The sequence below is a fragment of the Ursus americanus genome, chromosome 23 (genome assembly GCF_024610735.1).
Source record: "Ursus americanus isolate L20-20 chromosome 23, mUrsAme1.1.p, whole genome shotgun sequence".
Lineage (NCBI taxonomy): Eukaryota > Metazoa > Chordata > Mammalia > Carnivora > Ursidae > Ursus > Ursus americanus.
In genome coordinates this window covers 175,969-192,936 of record NC_142149.1, presented here as the reverse complement: position 1 = coordinate 192,936, position 16,968 = coordinate 175,969, and the positions used below count along the sequence as shown (strand labels likewise).

General features: G+C 60.0%; 1 protein-coding gene across 1 annotated transcript; it reads left to right on the top strand.

Moving 5' to 3' along the window:
* Positions 1–1,594: 1,594 nt before the first annotated feature.
* On the top strand, positions 1,595–15,987 carry METRNL (meteorin like, glial cell differentiation regulator). The gene is made up of 4 exons (XM_045798617.2): positions 1,595–1,993; positions 7,559–7,944; positions 14,548–14,607; positions 15,488–15,987. The coding sequence occupies exons 1-4, from the start codon at positions 1,827–1,829 to the stop codon at positions 15,802–15,804; spliced, it is 930 nt and encodes a 309-aa protein (XP_045654573.2). The 5' UTR covers positions 1,595–1,826; the 3' UTR covers positions 15,805–15,987.
* Positions 15,988–16,968: the final 981 nt, after the last annotated feature.

Here is a 16,968-nt window from a genome sequence, read left to right as displayed (position 1 = left end):
AGTCCAAGTCTTTTCTAAACAGATCCTCCAACTGTAACCACTTGCAAGGGGTCTGACTCCTGAGCCCAGGGTTCCTGGTTGCTCTTAGTTCCAGCTGTTTGGGGACCTGCAGACGAGACCTCTCCAGAGGGTGACAATTCCATCCCTACAACCAATGACATTTTTAACCCTCTGACCAGAGAAGAAGGGTACAATGTGCAAACCAACAGGTGGAAGGGTCACTCCCCTCCCCACAGGTCACTTGAAATTCCTCCTGAAATGTATCTTGTCTGGAAAAGAAATACTAAAACAAGGTCCGGTTTCTTCACCACTTGATGCTGTTTGAGGCTCTGGAGCTCAGGCCAACACCAGAGAGTCTGAGGAAGCAGAAAGCCTGCCTTTGTGAGCACAGAGGTGGCTACACGGGGCACCATGGTTCCCTCCCTCTGCCTGGTAGACCCTCTTCATCCTTCCAGGATGATAACTAGGTAGGACAGTAGACCTGGGAGTCCCCCATCCATCCAAACCAGACCCAGCCCCTGGTCCTGGCATCAGGCCCCCAAGCCAAAGGAGGACAACTTTCCCATCAGAGCTGGGGCTGCTTGTGCTCCTCTTGTCTCCCCCCCACCCCCGACGTTAGACACATGGTGGCTCCAGTGACTACCTGGTAAAGAAGCCACTCTCCTCACACTGTGCTCACCAATTCACCGCGCTGGGTCCTGCTAGGACAGGGGTCTCGGTGGGAGATTTTGCACACAGGGGGCATTTGGCAATATCTGGAGACAGTACGGGTTGCCAAACCGGGGGGGGGTGTGTGTGACATCTAGAGCACAGGGGCCAGGAGTCAGCTCACATCCTGCAGTGCACCAGACCGTCCCCAGGAGGAATGGAGCGTGAGGCTAGTGAAGCAGGTACCAGACCAGCTCCGGAGTGGGGATGGTGAGGACGAGCGGGCAAAGCTCTGCCTGATGTACAGGAGCTGTGACCCAGAGCCCTTCTGTGCAGCGGGTACTCCAGAGCCCACGGTGCGCTCAGCAGTGAGGCAGCCCCATCATCAGCCGAAGCTGGGCCTCCCTTCCCACGTGGGTCGCAGACCCGGACCGAGTCGGAACCTCTGCAAAGCACACCCAGATTCTGCGTGGGTTTGGATGCCAGGAACATCCCTGATGGAATCAGGCTGGTCACACAGTAGTGGCATGGCCAGGAGCCCCCACTACAGCCCAGTGGCCGTTCCGGGCTCAGTCTGCACGACGGAGTCACGGCACCGCCACTGCGGACGGACCCGCTGGCCAGGCGCTGGCTCGGGTCTGCATGTACTGGGGATCCCGGGTTCCTTCCCCGTCCCGCATTGTACCGGCCGGGACGTGCTGCTGCCCCCTCCTTCTCCCTCTGAGGAGTCGCTCTCGGACCCTTCTCCCGGTCCCTCGAGCCGCCTCCTCCCCTCGGCGGAGCCGTCCCGGGACCCCCGGCCCGGGCACGCAGGGCGCGGAGCTCCGAGCGCGCGCTCAGGGCGGAGTTCCGGCGCGCGGGGCGGGCCCGGGGCGGGGGCGGAGCGGCCGGGCGGACCGCCCCCCAGCTGAGCCTGGACCCGGACCGTGGACTCGCCTCCTTCAGAGGCTCGGGTGGCGGCGCCGGGTGCGGAGTTCTTTGCGCAGCTCCCGCGGCTCCAGCGGCTCGGGTGGCCCCGGCTGCGGCCGGGATGGGCGGGCGGCCGCGCCGGGTGCGCGGGGGGCGCACGACGTGACTCGCCTGGACTTGGAGCCCCGCCCGCCCTCCCGGCCGGGCCGGGTGGAGGGTCTGCTCGCTGGGCGCGGACGCGGGGTCGGCGGCCAAGCCGGAGCCAGAGCATGCGGGACGCGGCGCGGGCGGCCGGGGGGCGCGCGGGGCAGCTGTGGCCGCGGCCCCCCGCCCCGGGCCCTGGCCCGCCGCCGCCGCTGCTGCTGCTGCTGCTGGCCGCGCTGCTGGGTGGCGCGGGCGCGCAATACTCGAGCGACCTGTGCAGCTGGAAGGGGAGGTGAGTCCGCGCCCCGCGACCCCGGCCCTTCGGTCCACTGCTCTCCCTTGGCGTGCCCTCCCCTCCCCTCCCGGGCCGGCCAAGCGTGCGGGGGCGCGGCCCCAGGCGGGCCCCGGGCGGGGACTCGGGGGCCCGCTCTCCAGGCTGAGTCCTGTCCCCATCGCCCCCGCCCCCGGGTCTAGAACAAAAGAGCCCGCGGCGTCCGGGTGCCCTGGCCGGGAGGACGCCCAGGGGGAGGTGCGCCCGCCGCCCTGCGGGGTCGGTCCCGACCGGGCAGCCCACTCGCCCCGCTCCGACCCGGCACTGGAGGCGGGCGGGGGTCGGTCCTCCGGCCCTTCCCGGCTCTGCCCGCGGCGAGGACTTGCGCGCCCCGGGCGGGAGGAGCCGGGCCTGCGCTCAGAGCCGAGCGGGAAGGGCCGGCGGGTCCGCAGGAGGGAGCGGGGGGCTTCGGTGGACAGAGCGGGGCTCTGGCGCGGACCGCGGCGCGGACTACGCCTGTGCGCGCGGAGACCCGCGGGCGGACACCTGTGCGCGGGCCGAGTGCGGGGCCCGCCGAGCCTCCCCCCCCCCGCCGTCCCCGCCCGGGACCCGGTGAAGGTCAGGCCGCCCTTGGCAGCGCGCGCGCTGGGCTCGGCGACCCCCCTTCACGCCCCTCCGCTGTGGCAGCCGAGGACTTTTTTTAAAACTGAAGTGTGACAAGCAGAAAGGAGTGCAAGTCACAAGTGTGCGCGGGCGGGGCGCCTGAGGGCACAGCTACTTGGGGTGAGAAACCGCCATCCGCCAAGGGCGCCCTCGGCCCCGCGGCAGGCAGCTCGCAGTTGGAAAAGCGGGTTTTGTGCCGGTGAAGGAGTTTGCAGAGGGAGATGCCCATCTCCTTCTCTGAAACTGTGGGCTGGGGCTGCCCGCGGCTCTCAGTGTCGGGGTGTTGCAGGGAACAGGGCCTCCACCCAAGCCCCTTGGCCTTGATGTCTGATGGGAAGACTCCCGCTGGCTCACACCTCATGCTGGGGGTATCACGGGGTTATTTTGAGGGAAGACAGTTTTTCCGAGAAGGGTGGGGGTTGTGCCAGTGTGCTGGGCTCTGCGTCAGCAGGGCAGCCGCTGGTCATCTTGGGTACTTACAGACCCAGTTCTCTGTGGACACTGGCAATTACCCTCATCCCCACTTTCCACCCCTCCTAGAGCCAGGGTCCTGGGCTCCAGAGGTTGGGTCTGTGGTGGCCTTCCTCCCTGCGGCACAAACTCTCCCTGCACACACCAGAGCAGGGATGGAGGAGCGAGATGGGGGCCATGAGCTTGGAGCTCTGGGGGAGGGTTGGCCTGGAGAATGCTGGCGCCAGCTCAGAGCTGGCTGGGAGCCTCTGACTCTGACACACTCTTCTAGGGCTGCCCTTTCCCCCACGCTGGTAATTAAACTCCCTGTTTTGCAGCTTCTGGATGAATCAGTGCACCCCTAAACTGAGGTCTAGGGTGTCCTCCTTCAGCAGATCAGAAACAAACCCAGTCGACAGTGGGAGCCTGAATTTCCAGAGGAGCTGACATCCTTTCAGTCTCTCAGAGGACTGTATGCCTGGAAGGGGATGCCTCCTGGGGATGGGAGGGATGTGTGAGCGAGGGCTGGTCAGAGGGCCAACGAGCTCCTGCATCAAGCAGGTGTCTGCATCCTCTCACCTACCTGGAGAAGCAGGGACACTTGACTGCCACCCTCTGTCTCCATCACTGCTAACATACTCCTGGTCTTGGACTCCCTCCAGCTGTCCTCCACTCAGCCCAAAGGCAGAGGCTGGCAGAGGGTGGCTGCAGGGGCTGCCACAGTGGGATCTGGAGAGAAGACAGGGCCAGGCCACATTCCTGGAACAGAAGCCCCCTTGCATTATAATTGCCGCCCCAGTTACCATATGCCTTCAGCTGATAGACCCTTGCTGTGGGAACCTGGGTGTGCTGACTTGCCTGCTGACCCCCAGAACATTTATGACTTTTTATGAGCTGTTCTAAAGACAGCACGGGGTGGTGCGAGTCCCGATACCCTGGGTGGATTCTGATCCCCTGATAGGAAGGGAGTTGCTCTTTATGACACTGGCTACTCACATTTGACAGGCTGAAATGCGTTTCTGGGTGTTTCCAAGCAATGAAGCAGGAGGTTTTGCAATCCCCGTCCCGTGTGCAGGGGCAGGACAGCGCCCCAATCTTTATTAGGCTGTGGTCATAAAGATGGACCATGAACTTTCCCACTACTATCGGCAGGGTTTGTGGGTCCATCGCACCTGGGCTAGATCTCCTGCTCGGTGGGGAAATGAAAGCCAACTCCAGTTATCAGAGCCTTTTGGTTTCTTCCTTGATCTGAACTCTCTTCCTGACTTTAGTGAACAAAAGACCATCATTTACTTCTGGTGCCTCGGGTGAGCCAGGCTGTGAGTGTGACGGGTATGGGCCCTGCTGCCACCACACTGACCCCTTCAGAAAGTCCCCTTTCCATTGGGAATTTGCTGTCCTTTCCATGAAGGTGCTCCTTAGGTGTGTCCACCGGGGGAGCGATGCTTGCAGACTCTTTTTTCTGGAACGATGCGTGAGCCCAGTTACGTAATCCCCAGAGCAGTCGGTGCCCTCAGCCCCCACGGCTGGCTGAAGCCACAGTTTCCTCTGTACCCTTTAGCTTAATCACATCAGAGACAAGTTATTTTATGTTTGTCTGATAAGCATGTTGCTTGCACGCTCTGTGAAAATCTCAAATGCCACCATCAGTGATGTCACGCATGTGGCACATTTTTGCACCTCCAGCAATTTTGCATAAACAGAAGTTTTTTCAGGTTTGCTGTGGTGCTGGAAACTTAGAGGTGAGAGATTTGGCCAGATTTTCTGGTAAGAACTAGACAGACTATGAGCCCTTGACTTCATTAAAGACCCAGCGGGGTCCCAGGCTGGGAGACTGGTGGGTCTGCTGGACTGGGTCGATGTCTTGCATAGCACGCGCTACTGACCTTCATGTCAACATCCGTGTTGAGCGCGTGGTTGGACTCTTGGTGGCCTCAATGCTTTAGGAGAATATGAGGGGAGAGGCAGAGTAGAGCTGCATGCTGGCCGTGGACCCTGGGGTGGGTGTAGACCCTTTCCTGGTGGCCAGTGAAGACATTAGGTAATGGGTGAGGTAACGGGGTGTCTGTTTCTTCTATGCCCACCTTCACGTTGTTCCTGGCCCGCTTTCAGTAGAGTGACTTACGAATAAATGGAGCCAGGTGTACTGCACAAGGTGTCCGGGGTGATATGTCCCCACAAACGCTCCCTCTGTCCCTGCCCCAGATGTGGGTAGGGGTGGACCTCCCCATGTCTCCCTCCACTGTTTGGATTAGGTGACTTAGTGAGGGGGTCCAAAGCCTCTGGTATGGGCTTTCCTTTCCCTTGAGCCTCCCCCTTCCTCCACAGAGAGGAAAGTGAAGAATTGGACAGGATGGTTTTTATGGGAGAGAGCTTTAAGGATTGGTGTCTGGGTGTGGGGCAAGTGTCCAGCTGCCCCTTGAGGCTGGAGACAGGAGAGGAGGGACACTATGATAAAGTTCGTGTTGGCTGCATAAGAGCAGAGCTGATTATAGTCATCTGTGTCAGCCACTCTCCATTTAGTCTAATTTTTCCCACAGCGCTGTAATTACGCGCGTCCACACATACGTGTCAGATGCGCTTATACGAGTTTTATTTGACTGTAATTTGTAAGTCTGTTCTGCGTGTGCGGCCCTGGTAGGCGTCTGAGGCTGGGCTGGCTGCTAGTGACCCCGGGCCTTGCGGGGGCAGGGAGCGGGGTTAGGAGGGGGGTCACCTCCTTGACACCTCCCTCTGATGTGGTCTGCAGGATGACTGTGCAGCCCCGGCCTGCAGCTGGCCGTCGTATGAAAAGTGAGGTTTTTTGGAGCCTGGAGCATGAGTCACCACCAGTAAATGCAAACCATATGTTACGTGTTTTCTCCTCTGTAGAAAGGGTTTCTGGTAACTCACTCAGGCCAGGGCACTGAATATAGCATTGTTTATTACACAGAAAAATCCTAAGAATGTGGGTGAACCTGTCTGAGATCTGATCAGAACCAACTTTCGTGTAATAGAGCACTTGGTCGGAGTCACTGGTGGGGACCCAAGGCTGCTTGGTGGCTATGACGTAACATTAGCACAAGCTGACATTCACGTGGAAATTTGGGGTAGGGGAAGCTTCACCATTTTTGGTGGTTTCAATCTCTTGAAAACATAACGAAGTGACTTTACTCCAGACCTGTTTCACCAAGAGTGTAGCCCACTTCATTTTTTCCTATTTAGTCTTTATTAGGGGTGAGACTAACTTGGCGCTCCAAAACTTCTCCTTGGGAAGATGAAGTGTCTACTTACTGCTTGTGTCTGTCTGTCCCTGTGGCTTCTCCACGCATTGCCTGTCGTGTCTCTCCCCTGTGGAGGACCTTTACCTTACTTTTCTATCTTGCTTTGATGTTATTTGAGTTTATTTTTAAAAATACAATTGGCAATGCAGAGTCTTCAGGGTTAATTTTTAAATCTTATTTATTTATTTATTTGAGGGAGTCTGGGTGGCTCAGGTAAGCGTCTGCCTTTGGCTCAGGTCGTGATTCTGGGGTCCTGGGATCCAGCCCCTCATTAGGCTCCCTGCTCTGCGGGGTGGGGCGGGGGGAGTCCGCTTCTCCCTCTCCCTCTGCAGCTCCCCCTGCTTGTGTGTGGTGCTTTCTCTCTTGCTCACTCTCTCAAATAAATAAATAAAATCTTAGAGCCGGGGAATGGCAGAGGGAGAGGGAGAGGGAGAAGCAGACTCCCCACTGAGCAGGGAGCCTGCGGGGGGGGGGGGGGCTCCATCCCAGGACCCCGAGATCATGACCTGAGCCAAGGGCAGACTCAGCAACCCACGGAGCCACCCAAGCGTCCCAAGGTTTGCAAATGAAAAAGCCATCAAGTCATCACTTTAAGGAAAACACAAAATGCCTCTCGGGAAGACAAAACTCACCCACAATCTCCAACACCCCAAATTGCTTACATTCCTAATTGGTTTAAAAGCTACTCTCTGGACCAAGTGATTCTCTCCTCGTTTTCACACACAGAGGGACTCTGCCATCATTCCCGGCCCTCAGTAGGTCACCTGGAACTTGGGTTGGAGGCAGGGTCCTGTGGGTGTGTCCTTGACCATGTTCCAGAAGATCTACCCTTCCGTGGTCCTTGCCTCCACGGACCCATTGCCTCCCCGATGCAAGGAGCCTCAAGGACACGGGCGCCCAGGGCTGCAGCCTTGAAGGCCAGCAGATGCAAGCCTCGAGGTGCTGAGAGGGTCTGAGACGCACGTTGCCTGTGCAGGTCACAGCCTGTCTCACCGCGACTCTCTGGGGTAGGCCCGTCAGAGGGGCCTGGATGCGGGGCCATGTGGCTGCCCCTCCCTGGAAACGGCCTCCTGCAGCAGGGCCGAGGTGGGAGCAGCCCGCATGGGGGTGAGGGGCTGCAGAAGCCAGTGCGTGGTAGGTGGGTGTCCCCCAGGCAGGGGCGCGTGTGGGGCGGGCCCTGGCTGACGCGTGTCCCCCCCCCCCCCCGCAGCGGGCTGACGCACGAGGCCCACAGGAAGGAGGTGGAGCAGGTGTACCTGCGATGCTCCGCGGGCTCCGTGGAGTGGATGTACCCGACCGGGGCGCTCATCGTCAACGTGCGGCCCAACACCTTCCCGCCGTCTCGACACCTGACTCTCTGCATCAAGCCCCTCAGGGACTCCTCGGGGGCCAATATTTATTTGGAAAGAACTGGAGAACTGAAGCTGCTGGTGCGGGACGGGGACCGCGGGCCTGGCCAGGTGCTCTGCTTTGGCTTCGAGCACGGTGGCCTTTTCGTGGAGGCTGCGCCCCAGCAGGACATCAGCAGGAGGACCACGGGCTTCCAGTACGAGCTGACCAGCCGGCACGCGGGGTCGGACCTGCATGCTCTGTCAGGTGGGTGGCGTGCCCTGGTGGTGGGAAGGGCAGCAGGGTGGGGACTTCTGGGTGGTTTCGTGGGCGGCCGCAGGCATGGTGGCGCTAGCAGACGGCCCCCTGGGTGTAGGGGGTATTGGACGTGTGGTGCCCCAGTAGTTCTCAGGAACTGTGTCTCAGCACAAGGATCGAGTGTGCCCTGGGAATGGCCACAGGCCGGATGGACCGTGGTCCCAGCTCCCTGACGTGCTCGTCTTCTGTGTGCCGTTGGGGCTGTAACTGGAAATGTGTGTCCCTGGCATTTCTCCTGATGTATGGATTAGCTGAGTGTTTTCGACATCTGACATGGCAAGTTTTGGGTGGGAGCCAAGACTGATGCACACTCCAGAGTAGTGCAGAGCCTTGATGACCTGAAATGTGGGGCTGGTCCCCAGTTCTGGAGGTATTTTGTGGGTGGGTGGTCTAAGGATAACCCCGTGCGGAGTGGAGACACCAGCCGTGTGCCAGGAGAGGGGCTGTGGATAGAGGAACCAGGCAGGGCAGGGACTCACCTGGGGGTCCCACGAGGCCAGCCCTCGAGGAGCCCCCTCCATTGCAGGGCCCTCCTAGGGTATAGTTCTGGAGGGAGGTTCTCAGCAGCCGAGGGTGTGTGTGTGCACAGGGAGATCGTAAGTTGGCTTTACATTGTCCTTCGTTTTTACTTTTGAGGCAAACAGACAGCTTTGCAGGGCCCTGTGTGGAGGGTAGTGTTGGTCCCCAAAGAGTTCCAGAGGCAGAGACCAAGGAGAAGTGAGTGGCCTCCAGAGCTCTCACATGGCCAGGTCTCACCCCTTGTGCCCCCCCACCAGCCCATTGCCTGACTGCCCAGGTGCAGAAGTCCTTGTCTTTTAGAGGCACCCAGGCCAAGCGTCTCCCCCTTGCTCCAAGACACAGATGATCTCATGGGGTCCAAGTGTGTGAGGACACCATCCGTATCAATTCCAAAGCTGGTTGGTAGCAAGATGCCTTCCAGCGAGGGGGAAGTGTGAGCAAGTTCCAGGAAGGCCACTGCCCAGGAGACCAGCCAGCCCGGATGATGGTCCGGTGGGGGTGCCGTAATCACTGGTAATCACTGAGCGTGCCGGCCAGGCAGGGATGCTGCTAACATCCCACAGTGCCGAGGGCAGTTCCAACAGGTGTCAGCAGTGTAAGGCAGAAGTACCGGTTTGAAGAATAGTATCAGCTCCGCGCTTTAGTAAATAAAAGATTGGACCGGGGGAAAGACCTCTGCTAGGTTTTGAAATGCAGACTTTCCTCCTGAATGGGAATCCACATTTTACTGTTCTGCATTCTTGGCTCAGATCAGTGTGCAAAACTTCAGTGTCTCTCGAAGTCAGCTCGTTTCTTAGAGAACTTCTGTGTAGGATTGCCCAGGTGGGACCCCCCCAAGTGCCTGACTGCCCGGGTGGTTCCCTGCTGCACCCCCCTCCCCCGGTCCAGACGCCCGGCCAGGTCTCCCGTTCAGGAAGGTGACAGTGAAAGCTGCTGTAAATCTCAGACCTGAATGAAATTTTAACCGCAACAGTCTTTATCTTGATCACCAGCTATAGGGTGGGTGGGAGAGCTGGGGGAGGGGACCCCAGCCTCACGCTGGGGGACCTAGAAATAAACTCACGATAAAAACAAAGTGTGAAAAAACCCAGTCCCTGAATTTGGTGTTTCTGACTGGTGATAGCTGGCTGAGGGGAGGAGACGTTGGGGACTTGTTGACATCTTGAGGGAGACGAGGGGCAGCAGGGGCCCGGGGACGCCAGTGCGTCCCTTCTCCCCAGGATGCTTGCCTTTCATCAGGGGATGGGCCCCTAAGCCCTTAATGCCAGAGGAATGGGTACGTAATGTGGAATGTCAGCACCAGCCATCTGGCGGCGGTGACGTCCACCAGGCCAGGCGGGCTCTCTGATGGTAGCGCGTGGCTCCCGGCTTCTCCTGCTCTGCCCCCGGCGTGGCTGCAGGAGCCTCGATGAGGCGGGAGCACCTGTGGTGTGGAGGTGTGCACATGCCCTTGGGCCATGTCTCCTGGCGGCGGGGAGCTCCACGAGCCTTCTCCCTCCCCGATGAGTCACAGGTTCTAGTTCGTGCAGACTTGAGAAAGGAGAGGCTCCCGGACGGCCGATGTGTGTGTGAGCCTTGCGGCCCTGGACGTTTCTGGGAGTGTTTGTCGTGATGTGGTCATCTAGTGTGCTTCCTGGTGTGAACCGAGAAGCTCGGACAGCCAAGAAGAGGCCGGAATGGAGAGGCAGACTGCTCCTCCAGGTGCAGATCAAGGCATGGGTGGTGGGCGGTGACCCCAGCCTGTGGGCTGAGGGACTCAGGATCTACCCGCCACACAGCTGGCAGGGTGGGACTCGCTTCCCCCCACCCTGCCCCGTGCCCTCCTCCTTCCCTGTGGGGTAATGAGGTTCACCTCTGGTGCTGAAAAAATCTGGCAGGACACGAACAGTGGGCAAGTGGCCAGATCTAGGGAACTGATGGGTGAAGGTCTGGGGCCGCGCCTGGAGCATGTGCTGAGGTCTCCCAGTGGAGCCCAGCCGGGCAGTCTGGGGGCCATGCTCCCCAGAGTCCCAGCATACTTGGGAAAACGGGCACCACCGGGAGCCCGCATTGTCCAGTAGGGTTGGGGGTGTGTGGCGCTGGCCAGGGAAGGGTGGCTGGGGGTTGCTCTGTCTGGTTCTAGGGGGCAGAGACAGGGGCGCCTGGGTGGCACAGCGGTTAAGCGTCTGCCTTCGGCTCAGGGTGTGATCCCGGCGTTACGGGATCGGGCCCCACGTCAGGCTCCTCCACTATGAGCCTGCTTCTTCCTCTCCCACTCCCCCTGCTTGTGTTCCCTCTCTCGCTGGCTGTCTCTATCTCTTCAAAAAAATAAAAATAAAATCTTTAAAAAAAAATAAAATAAAATAGGGGGCAGAGACAGACTTCCTTCTCCTTGGTTTGGCTGGGGCAGCCCAGGTGGGCTTCTGATTCCAGTCTGTTCTTTTACTTCTCAGGGAGCTGAACAGCAGGGGCTCACTGGCTTGGCCACATCCAGTGTCTGGGGTTTGGGGTTTGGGCTCCATGCAGTGCCTGCCCAGAGCAGGCTTCCTTGAACAGATAAAAGGGGAAGACAGTGGCATTTTAGGCCCACAGCTAGAGGGGAGGGTGCTGGCTCTGAACACATAAAAGTTACTCCCATTGCTCGCGGGGAACCTTGTGGTGAGGGCCGCCTGGGTCCCACAGTTTCCAATGGGCATCATCACTCGACCCTGTTAAAACCTGCCCTGTTTGATGAGCTAGGGGGTGAGTGATGCCCAAGGGGTGGGCCAGGTGGGTACAGAGCCCTCCACTGGGGAGCCTTTCCCGCTCAGAGTTTGGTGGTGGCTCTGAGGGGCTGGGCTGGGCTGTGGGGAATGACTAGCAAAGTTCAGAAAAAGTAAAGGAACCCTTATCATGTCCTGGAGACAGAGAAGGAGAGAGAACTGAATTTTTTTCTATGGATCATTTTGTTTCCTGCCTGGCTTCTCTGGCCACTGTAATTACTGGGTAATTATTTCTCATCTTGCCCATCTCTGGCCTTTTGGGGTGGAAGGGTGTGGCCTCCACCTGCGTCCTCACCAGGAAGAGGGAGGGATGGGAACAGGTGAGGAGGAGAAGCTGGTGAGCTTGAGAGTTCCCAGCGCATAAGAGACGGGACCTGGGGGCAGCCGACCAGCCCGGGCCACGTCCCGTGGGGCCATCTCGGGGCGACACCAGCCTGCGGCTGGCTGTGGTGACAGTCCAGGGAGGCTCCAGAACCGTAAGTGGGCCTCAGCTCACACCAGCCCCGCTCCAGCTGTGTCCCCTTGCCCCCGGCACTGGCCGCCGTGAAGGCGCTGGCGGGTGCCCTCATGCACAGCTTTCCCTTTGGAATTGCATGCGTCCACCTGGTCATCCTCACCCAGGCTGCCCTGCCCATCAGAACAGTATGCGGCCATCTTGAACCTCTCCCTGGCGAGGGCCTGCACCTGCCCTCCTCACCTGGGTCCCCACAGTAGCCCCCTCTGGTCTCCCTGACCCTGTGTTTTCCTTCTTCAGTTCCTCGTATGCACATTCCGGGGTAATCTCCCTAGGATGTCCATACCTCAGCCACCCCCTCTCCGAGAACCATAGTCCCAACTGGCCTATTGGCCGCCCCCTCCTCATCTTCCCCTGCAAGGAAACGAGATTCGATGTGTCCGAAACCAGCGCGTTCCAGAGCCTTTATGAGCCCAACTCTGATTGATAATTGTTTCCAGATTGCTTCTCTTGGCGTCCACAGACCGGATTTTCCAAGAAGGTGACCTACGCGTCGTAAAACTCAGAATTACGAGAAGAGTCTCCAGGGCGGCACTTTAGTAGCCCGGCTGTGGTGGTGTCGGCTTGTGGAGGCTTCTGGCAGGAGGGTTCCGCAGGCTGCTGACCGCCCTCCCCTCGGTCCCCGGCATCCCCACGCCTGCGGTGCTGTGGGGTGGGAGCTGGCGGGCACACAGGGCCGGCTCCTTGCCACCTTTCCCCTCAGCTGTCAGCCGAGGTCCCGGGGCCTATGTCCACACGGAGGGCGAAGCTCTTGGACTTGGTGAACCGTGCGCCACCAGGCCGGGGCTCTGAACACGGGGTGTGGCCTGGGCCAGTCACTGCCACCCTGCTGCCTTTGTGGCCTGGCTCAGCCGACTCAGAAGCTGAGATGTGCTTCTGGAGAGCTTGTGTGGACCTGGGCCTCCCGCCCACGCTTGCTTGGAACACTGCGTGGCCGGGCCCCAGGGGCCCGGCTGTGGCTCCTCCCCCCTGGGTGAGTGCTCCAGGAGGGGCACCCACAGGCGGGCCATGGCCACCACGGGACGGACTGCTGACCCACCTTCTCCCACCCGCAAGGGCACCCAGGTGGGGCCTCTGACCCCTTGGGCGCTAGGGAGTGCCGGCTAGGATGGGAGGTCCCACCTCCGCCACGTGCCCCTTGCCATAAGGGCTACAATAAAATGCTGCCGCTCAGTGCAGCTGAAGACCCCTGCCCCTGCAGTGCTGTGTGCCCTGCCTCATCCCTCCTGACCTGTGTGGCCTGTCCGGCCCCGTGGGGGCAGCACGTCCCCGATGGGTGAGCAGGGTAGGGGACCCCCAGTGGGCCACCCTCTTTTTGAAGAAAGGCCTTGAGACTGGGGGTCTACACATGGAACCTGAGTGGCGCAGGTGGGCAGCAGTCTTTGGGATTTCGAGCTGGGTGGGTGCCCGATCTCCCAATGGGCCGGATGGGACGCGTCCAACAGGCTGTGCTTGTCCTGCGGCGTCTCCTGCTTCCTGACGACCTGATAGAAGCAGCAGGTGGTGGGAGGGCCAGTGAGTCAGGCCCTCCTGAGCTGGCCTGGGGCGCAAACATCCACCCCTGCCCAAGCAGGATGACGAGGGCCAGTGCTTGGAAACTCATGTCCACCCCACAGGGTCCACAGAGACCCTGTGCTGCTCCGGGTGGCGCAGACCCTGCTGGCCCCATGGCCTGGGCCCCAGAAGGCCTCTCCCAGCTCCTGCTCCTTGGTACCTGGTCCTGCCCCTGACTGCTCACCCAGTTCAGGGTTTGGGAAGGTGACTGGTCAGTGTGCAGACAGGGTTAGCTTTGTCCAGGCCCAGCAGGTGCCCAAACTATGGATGTTCTGGGGCCTTGAGAAAGTGAAAGGCCTTGTTCCAGCAAGACTTTATACTAACCTTTCCCTGACCTGGGAGAATTTGTGCCAAACCCTAGAGACTCTGCATCCAAGAGTCCGAGGCCTTGAAAGGTGCAGTGAGGGCCTAGTGTTGTGTTCTCCCAAATCCAGTGCTGGGTCAGGAGCGGTGCCGTGGTCTGGGGGGGAGGGTTGCCAGGACCAGAGGCTCTGTTCCGCCCCCCCCAATCTTTCTGGAGCTTCACCCCATCTGAGGAAGTGAGGGTGAAGGGCGGGGTGAGGGCCGGGCTGGGGCAGAAGTTCACCGGGTGAGGCCTGGCTTGGCTGGAGGAAGCCAGCCCCACCCAGGCTGTGGGGGTTTGGGGCTTCTGTGAACTGGGCTTGCTGTGGTTGGTGTTTGCAGGCAGTGACGCGGTCTGAGGTCCAGGCGGGGTCTGGGGGAGGGGCTGTGCATGCAGCTGCGTTCCTGCACGCTCGCAGGCACCTTCAGCAGCCTTGGCGGTCCTGGGCAGTGCCCTGACCCTCCAGTCTTGGCAGCAGACAGGGGCCTGGGGAGCAGGGGATGTGTGAGTGGGCGGTCACAACATTTGGGGTGCAGGTGTGGAGGTTGGAATGCAGGCGACTCTCAGCCGGGCTGGTGTAGGGGACGCAGCTTCAGACCAGCTCGGGTTGGTTCGCATGGGTGACGGGCATGGGCGAGATTTGCTGGGCCGGCAAGCTAAGTGGGGACAAGCACCAAGGCCAGCTCTCCCTCGGGGTGTGTGCCCTTCACAGCCACATCTGGAGCTCGGGGTGTCCCCTGCATCGGTCAGCCCCCCACTTGCACGGCCGAGGTCGGGCTCTCTGTCCTGCTTCCCAGGGTCAGAGCTCTACAGGACCTGGTGGGCGTGGATGTGGGCCTGTGTCCTGCAGACCCCGCCCCTAACCCGTTCTCTCCCTGCAGCCCCATGCCGCCCTTGCAGTGACGCAGAAGTGCTGCTGGCGGTCTGCACCAGCGACTTCGGTAAGTGTCCTCATGTTCCTGCCACGTGTCAGGAGCCCCACGGGGCCTGGGAGGGCCTTCCAGTGCTGGAACTGAGCTTGGGGAGCAGACTGCCGAGGACACGGGGCTTGGGGCCCCCCCGCCACCAATTGTAGTAACAGGAAAATGCTTCCCTTTCTGTGCAGCAGAGTGACAGTCCCTCTACCCGGGGGAGGGACCTGTCTGGAAGGTGGGGAGAGGGTCAGGCATCCTGCTTAGGGTGGTCACTGAGCATTTTCCTCCAAACGCGGGTGCTGCCTCACCTCGGAGCCCTGTGTCATCTGGGTCCCCTGTGGATACTACAGCAGGAGCTCCTGGTCCGAGGGTCCAGGGAGCCCGGGGGGCCTGGGGCTGAGGTCAGGGACTCCCCGGCCTGCTCGTGACGTTGGCACCAACACTCTCAGGCAGAGGATGGAAGCAGTCTGCCATGGTGCTGGTGCCGGACAGGAAGCCAGCACGGCTGCGCCCGGCTCTGAGTGCCTCCGGCTCTGAGGGCAGTGGTGCTGCGTAGCGAGGACTGGGGGCTGGGCAGCATCCTGGGTGTGGGCCTGAGCTGTCCCCCAGGGCCTCCTCCCCTCCGAGCCCCACGGTGTCTGTCCCCCCTTGGTACAGACCTGCCGCAGGTCTTGTGCGCTAACTATGGTCACTTGTCTTGTTCTAACTTGAAAAGCTGATGCACGGCGTGGTTTCTATCTCCTGTTTTCCCCACTTATATGGCTGTAGAAAATTATCTTTATCCCCAGAAGGCCTCATGCATGTGAATTGTTATTTTTAATGGGATTTCTGGAATGCAGAATTCAGGGTCCGACCTGGCACAGATGCCCCCGGCGACCCCACTGACCCCATCTCCTTGCCTCCGCAGTCGTCCGAGGCTCCATCCAGAACGTCACCCACGCACCAGAGCAGCAGGAGTCCGCCATCCACCTGCACGTAAGCCGGCTCTACCGGCAGAAGAGCAGGGTCTTCCGGCCGGCCCCAGAGGGCGGCGGCTGGCGGGGGCGCGTTACCACGCTGCTGCAGTGCGGTGTGAGGCCTGGGCGTGGGGAGTTTCTCTTCACCGGCCACATGCACTTTGGGGAGGCCCGGCTTGGCTGTGCCCCACGCTTCAAGGACTTCCAGAGGACATACAGGGACGCCGAGGAGAGGGGCCTGAACCCCTGCGAGATGGGCACGGAGTGACTGTGGGTGACCCCGCCGCTGCCACAGTGTGTGCTCGGATCGGGGGCTCCCTGGTGCTCAAGCCATGGAGGCACACGCCGCGAGGTCCTGGCCAAGGGCTCCCTGACTGGTGGGAAATGTTGTACAATGCAAACTAAGTTATTATATTTTTTTTTTAAAAAAGAAAAGTCCATAGGAAACAAACTCCAGTGTCTTAAATGCCTTGTGTGCCATTTCATACTGTTTTTCAAAAGCACCTGACGTCCTTGTGCTCGGCTGGTGTGTTGGGTGACATGCTGGGGCCGTAGCCCACGGAGGGCACCAGGCTTTGTACGAAGCTTGGGTACCATTCAGAGTTGTTTCTTATGACGGAAATTTAGGGAGCCAAATACTTACTTTTGTTTTGCTTTTGCTTTTCAAAGAATATGCTTGCTGGCCGTGGCCATTTTTGGGCTGCAGGCTGCTTCCGTTCCAGAGAATAAAGACCAGCATCTGATAGAACGGTGGCACCTCTGTCTGCAGCCCCGGTCGTGCGTGCATGGCGCTTCGCTGGTGGCAGGGCCTCTCCTGAGGTCGGCACACCTGAGGGAGCCCCACAGCCCTGCTCCGGGCCTTTCCCTCTGGGCCCAGCTATAAGTGCAGCTGTTATGCTCACACCGCTCGGCCTCAGTCAGACTGCGCCTCCTCCTTCCACCTCTGTCCTCTTTAGCATCTGCCCTCCCCTTCCTGTTAACCCAGATCCTGCCCTTTGACCCCAGCTTCCCCAAAATGCCCCAGGCCACGGCAGGTCTGGACAGCCGGGGGGCTGGTCTGCCCTGGGCTGGTGACCTCCACTCCCTCGAGGGTGAGCAAGCACCCCGCAGCTGCTGTAACGAACGACCACAGGCTGGCGGCTTCAACAACATACAATCCCGTTATTCTGGAGGCCAGAGTACAAATCAAGGTGTGGGCAGGCCCAGCCTCGCTCTGGAGGTGCTAGGGGAGGTTTCCCGGCTCTTCCAGCTTCTGGTGGCTGCCGACAGTCCTTGGCCGTAGAAGCGTTATTCCAGACTCTGCCACCTTCTTCCCTCTGCGTGTCTGTGTTCGAATCCCTCCTCTTACACGGACACCAGTTACAGGGTTAGGGCCAGTACAACCTCATCTTGGTTGATTACACCTGCAAAGACCCTATTTCCAGATAAGTTC

What these genes read in the sequence shown, in the direction of transcription:
- METRNL (XM_045798617.2), top strand. Translation starts at nt 1,827, where the DNA reads ATGCGGGACGCGGCGCGGGCGGCCGGGGGGCGCGCGGGGCAGCTGTGG. An exon ending in CTGTGCAGCTGGAAGGGGAG is followed by an intron (nt 1,994 to 7,558) that starts GTGAGTCCGCGC and finishes CCCCCCCCGCAG; the next exon opens with CGGGCTGACGCACGAGGCCC. An exon ending in GGACCTGCATGCTCTGTCAG is followed by an intron (nt 7,945 to 14,547) that starts GTGGGTGGCGTG and finishes CTCTCCCTGCAG; the next exon opens with CCCCATGCCGCCCTTGCAGT.